This window comes from Sinocyclocheilus anshuiensis, unplaced genomic scaffold (genome assembly GCF_001515605.1).
Source record: "Sinocyclocheilus anshuiensis isolate Anshui unplaced genomic scaffold, SAMN03320099.WGS_v1.1 scaffold329, whole genome shotgun sequence".
NCBI lineage: Eukaryota > Metazoa > Chordata > Actinopteri > Cypriniformes > Cyprinidae > Sinocyclocheilus > Sinocyclocheilus anshuiensis.
The window spans coordinates 2129776-2135940 of NW_015540881.1; the positions used below are offsets into that span (position 1 = coordinate 2129776).

The following is a 6165-nucleotide window of genomic DNA, read 5'->3' on the forward strand; positions in this document are numbered from 1 at the left end:
TTTAGGTAGTGAATTTGTATGAAAAACAGTAGTCTAAAAACATTCAGTATAAATGCACACATGCTATAGCTTAATCACAAATACATACTACAATTATATACCATTATTCTTTTAATAAAATTCAGTGTGAATATATAGTCCATCCCTCCTCCACTATACACAATCTTGGTATAATGTTTGATTCTAGTCTACGTTTTGAATCCCACATCAATCAGCTTGTCAAATCCAGTTTTTTTTCACCTTCGTAATATTGTCCGCCTACGACCATCTTTAAAATTCAAAGATGCTGAAACTGTGGTTCATGCGTTTATTACGTTGCGTCTGGATTACTGTAACTCCTTGTTTTATGGCCTACCCATCGCTTGCAGCTTATCCAAAATTCAGCTGCTTGTGTTCTTACATTTACCAAAAAATATGCCCACATCACTCCGGTTTTACAGCAATCACATTGGCTCCCTGTCACCTATCGTATTCAGTTTAAGACTCATGTTTTAGTTTTCAAGGCCCATTATGGTTTAGCACCTTCTTACCTTTCTGAATTAATTATCCCCCATGTCCCTGCCCGTGCTTTGAGATTGAGCTCTGAAAATTTGCTTGCAGTACCCAAATTCTGGCTATCTAGTGTGGGTGGTAGGGCTTTCTGCATTTCCGCTGCCAAGTTCTGGAATAAACTACAAGATCTTGTGTTATCTCTTCACTCCAGACCTTTAAAACTGCTCTCAAAACTCACCTATTCACAATGTGTCTTAATTAATTGCTTGCCTTCATTTTTTGTTCTATGCTTTTGTAACTTATCTTGTATATTGCATATTATTTCACCTCTGTCTGCTGTTTATATGTTGTATACTGTTATTTACCTTATGTAAAGTGTCCTTGGGTGTTTGAAAGGCGTTATATAAATAAAACGTATTATTAATTATTATTATTATTATTATTAACATTCAGTATAAATGCACACATGCTATAGCTTAATCACAAATACATACTACAATTATATACCATTATTCTTTTAATAAAATTCAGTGTGAATATATAGTCCATCCCTCCTCCACTATACACAATCTTGGTATAATGTTTGATTCTAGTCTACGTTTTGAATCCCACATCAATCAGCTTGTCAAATCCAGTTTTTTTCACCTTCATAATATTGTCCGCCTACGACCATCTTTAAAATTCAAAGATGCTGAAACTGTTGTTCATGCGTTTATTACGTCGCGTCTGGATTACTGTAACTCATTGTTTTATGGCCTACCCAACAAAGTACTTAATCGCTTGCAGCTTATCCAAAATTCAGCTGCTTGTGTTCTTACATTTACCAAAAAATATGCCCACATCACTCCGGTTTTACAGCAATCACATTGGCTCCCTGTCACCTATCGTATTCAGTTTAAGATTCTTGTTTTAGTTTTTAAGGCCCGTCATGGGTTAGCACCTTCTTACCTGTATGAATTAATTCTCCCTTATGTCCCTACCCGTACTTTGAGAATGAGCTCTGAAAATTTGCTTGCAGTACCCAAATTCCGGCTATCTAGTGTGGGTGGTAGGGCTTTCTGCATTTCCACTGCCAAGCTCTGGAATAAACTACCACAAGATCTCTGTGTTATCTCTTCACTTCAGACCTTTAAAACTGCTCTCAAAACTCACCTATTCACAATGTGTCTTAATTAATTGCTTGCCTTCATTTTTTGTTCTATGCTTTTGTAACTTATCTTGTATATTGCATATTATTTCACCTCTGTCTGCTGTTTATATGTTGTATACTGTTATTTACCTTATGTAAAGTGTCCTTGGGTGTTTGAAAAGCGCTATATAAATAAAACGTATTATTATTATTATTATATCCCAAATTTCTGCCACAATACCATGGTGCAGTGAGTGTTACTACAGTAAATCCATGGTAAATTATGTCGATTTGTAGATTGAAAAGCCTTCTGACTGTCTCGTTGCACACAGTGTTTCTCCTGCTTGGCTTTAAACTAGTTTAACTCACCGAGTCATTTGTGTTCATCGCTGAATTCAAGCGCTTCACACTGGATCTCACAGCGCTGCTTAATGCTTGCGTGACCGAGTAAACGCATTTGCTCTAGTGAGCTCGCGCTGCGCGGCAGTTTGAACTGTGATCCGAGCGGATAAACGGTCCGTGTGGCGCGATTCAAATGAGTCGCACTGTTTCGTTCCGCTTTTGGCGCATAAACATTATATCGATCATTTATCGAACTCTTCATATCGTTTTATCGAGGAAAATTATATCGCGATAATTTCGTTATTGAATTATCGCCCAGCCCTACCTAGCATAAATCTACTCCCCTTGAGGTAACTGGACTAGACTCGCTCACATGGGTTGTGTGTGCTGATAAAATAGTCTGGCTTTGGCTTTATTTTTTTCTTACAACATTCTTGCTAATTTATTTTATAAATCACTTTTTCTTGCCAATCTGTCTATCTCTTCCCCCATCTCTTTCTCATTTTCTAAAAGTATTGTCTGCTTTTCTCAGGGTCAGAATCCTTGGTATGCCGCTGCTGCACATCCCTGCAATCAAAATGATAAACACAAAATATGCAAATGGATTTCATATACAAATAAATTCCGATCCAAAATTCAGATGTCCACCCGATTAAGATCATTGAGGCACCAGAACCGTAACAGACAGGACGTGGAGTGGGTCCAAAAAAATATATAATTTATACGTGTAGTGTGCAGTGCTGTGTTGATTACTTGCAAATTGTGGTCCATTACTAATAAAAAAAATTAAATGACAAAAACTAGTTTGTAACATCATATGGATTACATTAAGTAATGTAGTCTGACTACTTTTTGATTGCTTTTAGATTACTTTTGATCTAACCCATTTATCACACACTTGAATTTAATTGTGTACCATATTTATAAAACAAAACAATAAAACATTCCATGCTTTGTCATCAACATGCATTAATGCATTAAACATTATATTAGAGCAGGGCTGTCCAAACTCGGTCCTGGAGGGCCGGTGTCCTGCAGAGTTTAGCTCCAACTTGCCTCAACACACCTGACTGGAAGTTTCTATGCCTAGTAAGAGCTTGATTAGCTGGTTCAGGTGTGTTTAATTAGGGTTGGAGCTAAACTCTGCAGGACACCGGCCCTCCAGGACCGAGTTAGGACCGCCCTGCATTAGAGCATGAGAATTTTGTAAATTTTAAAATGTAATATACTCTACTCTAATTACAAGTACTTAATTTTTGGAATCTGATTACGTAATCCAGAGTATATGTAATCAGTTACTATCCAGCACTCTGTCTGTCTACACATATAATATATACTGGGGTATATACTATATACTAAATGGTACAGAATCATAGGAATAACATAGTTTTGGTGCGTTCGTAGAATTGAGAGGCATGGCATTGGGCCAGCCATTTTTCAAGGTTGAGAGAATTTCTTTATTGGATCAGGTAAAGCAGCTCATTTAAAGAGGCGCCAATCCATATTATTGAGAAAGCTATCTACTAGCCCTATACCAGACTCGGTTTTTCAGATATTTAAATAATTTGCCACCAGTGCTATTTGCTGCTTGACATTTCAGTAAATTGGTACGGTAGTTAAGCAAAGGGAAATGTAGTTCATTGAATTTTTTGAGCCATTTAAATATGAATAGAGCAGTAGTTCTCCCAGCAAACTTTCAAGGAAACTGAAGGATTACTTATTTATAATATAAATATATAGAAATTATGTAACAAAGGAAAATTAAAACTCTGAGGCTATCCAAGATAAGTGTTTCTTTGGATTACATTACTTAACCACCAACGCTCTGTAGCGAATGGGTGCCATCAGAACTCCAGCCCATCAATTCAAATCTTCTGAAGCAAAAGGATGTAACAGACAAAACCATCAAGATGTTTTTAACTTCAAACTGCTGCTTCTGGCTAAAAGACAAGTCCTTTATCCATATTATTTCTTGCTCTAGTTAAAAAGCAAGCCATCTTGTCTGAATCAGGAGAGAAATATGCATAGATCAATTCCAAACCAGTTCTAAACAAATATGTTGGTAGATTCTGATGCGAGAGGATAACACTGGAGGAAGTATTATTATTACGGAGTCATATTTTGGCCAGAAGCAATGGTTTAAAGTGGCCTTTATGGATTTGTTTGTTACAAACATTTTTTTTTCACATCACAAGACATTAATTGATGGACTGGCGTCGTGTGGACTATTTGTTGATTATTGTAATGTTTTTATCAGCAGTTTGGACTCTCATTCTGACGGCACCCATTCACTGCAGAGGATTGGTGAGCAAGTGATATAATGCTACATTTCTCCAAATCTTTCTGATGAAGAAAAAACTCATTTTGAAAGGCCTGAGGATGAGTACATTTTCAGCAATTTCTTCATTTTTGGGTGAACTTTTACTTTACTTAAAATGAGAGGGAGCAATAATGAAAATGTACGACATATAAATTGCCATTTCTTATGTCGTATTTATTGAACCTATCCTTCACAGAAATGTGAATTTTTTTTAAATCTTGTTTTTGTTAATAAAAAAGTTTGAAAACAAGCAGCTTCAAAGCTGATGTACCAGATAGCCTGCACAAATTAGGGATTTTAAATGTTATTGTGGGCAACAGTTGATAACTGCTGTAAAAAGAAGGCGCTAACATGCTCAAGAAAGCAATTTAAAGACGCATATGAGTAATCTTGAGATGACAAAGTAAATTGCAGAGGTGAGTTTGAAGAGAGCTCGTGTAGGCCCCGCCCCCTCCTGAAGGTACACCGCTGATGATAACTGTCGCCCACGAATCAGATTCAGGATGAACCGATGAATTATGAAGTGCGCGAGTTAGATGCCTTGGAAAGCTTACACGATTTAGTCGATCGAAGCTGATCCAAAGAGTGAGCAAAGGCATAGATGCCTAAGGCAGGATGGGGCAAAATTGCCTTTGTTCCTACAGGACAGAGAGGACTCGTGCAAACGGCTTGAGATGTGCGTAGGATATCTGCTTATCAACTGGAGCGAGCCAGAAACAACACGATTCCGCCAACAACTAACACGCAACTTGTGCGAATAAAATGGAGCGCTGAGGAAACGCGAACCAGAAAGGTGTGCGTTACAGACGGGGATGTGTTTCATGTGTGCTTCTCGTGCAGACCACATGGGGTAGAGGTATCTGGAAGTTGCAGCGCTGCAAACGGGAGCATCACTGTAGGAGGCTCGAGAAGCGCATCACACTGTCCCGCGTTTAGATGATGGACGGATTTCTGACAGAGCGCTAGAAAATTACCGTGGACCGCATTGGAGACCTTCTGCAGCATAAGAAACAATTGTAATGGATTTTTCCCTAAAAAGAACATCAAATGTATGAAGTAAGCTGCTCATTCGCTCGGAAGGAATGAAAATCGCTCTGGATTACATGTCTTGTTATGGTGTTCAAAACTGCGTATATACATTCACTCAAGCAAGCAGGTATTTGAAAAGTTGTCACTGAAATAAACGACCGTGAATTTTCGTTTGGAGGTGAGGACTAGTATAACAACTCAAATGGAGTTGCCGCTGGTGGTTTTTACGGTAGTATGTTGGGTCTCCGTATGGTCGGACGACCGGATCATCTCAGACAGACACGCGGTCTACTGGAACAGTTCAAACTCCAGGTGAGTGTAGGCTACTCTATGGCAGGCTCTTTTAATATTCAGTGCTTAAAACTGATTGGTATCGTTACAATTTCCTTTACATCATGTGTTAGTTATTATCTGCTACATTTTTACCAATGAATCTGTACAGTCATGGCCAAAAGTTTTGGCAGTGACATAAATTTTGTGTTTTGCAAAGTTTGCTGCTTCAGTATTTGGAGATTATTTTTCCACGTTTCTATGGTATACTGAAAAACATAAGCATATCATAAGTTTTAAAGGCTTTTATTGGCAAAAATATATATAATGAGTCAATATTTACAGTGTTGACCCGTGTTCTTCATAACCTCTGCAATTCGCTCTGGAATGCTGGATATTAGCTTCTAGACCAAATCCTGACTGATGGCGATCCATTCTTGCCTTATTAGTTCTCGGAGTTGATCACAATTTGTGGGCTTCTGCTTGTCCACTCGCCTTTTGAGGACTGACCACAGGTTCTGTATGGGATTGAGATCCGGGGAGTTGCCTGGCCACGGATCCAAAATTTCAATGTAATGATCTT

The 6165-nt window shown here is 38.2% G+C and overlaps 1 protein-coding gene across 1 annotated transcript in view; it reads left to right on the forward strand.

Annotated features, from left to right (window-relative positions):
• Positions 1-5183: 5183 nt before the first annotated feature.
• LOC107688504 (ephrin-A2) overlaps positions 5184-6165 on the forward strand; it is a 64217-nt gene continuing 63235 nt past the window's right edge. Inside the window, exon 1 of the mRNA XM_016486189.1 lies at positions 5184-5624. Coding sequence (XP_016341675.1) covers positions 5515-5624 — 110 coding nt within the window. The 5' untranslated portion in view covers positions 5184-5514. The remainder of the gene's footprint in view (positions 5625-6165) is intronic.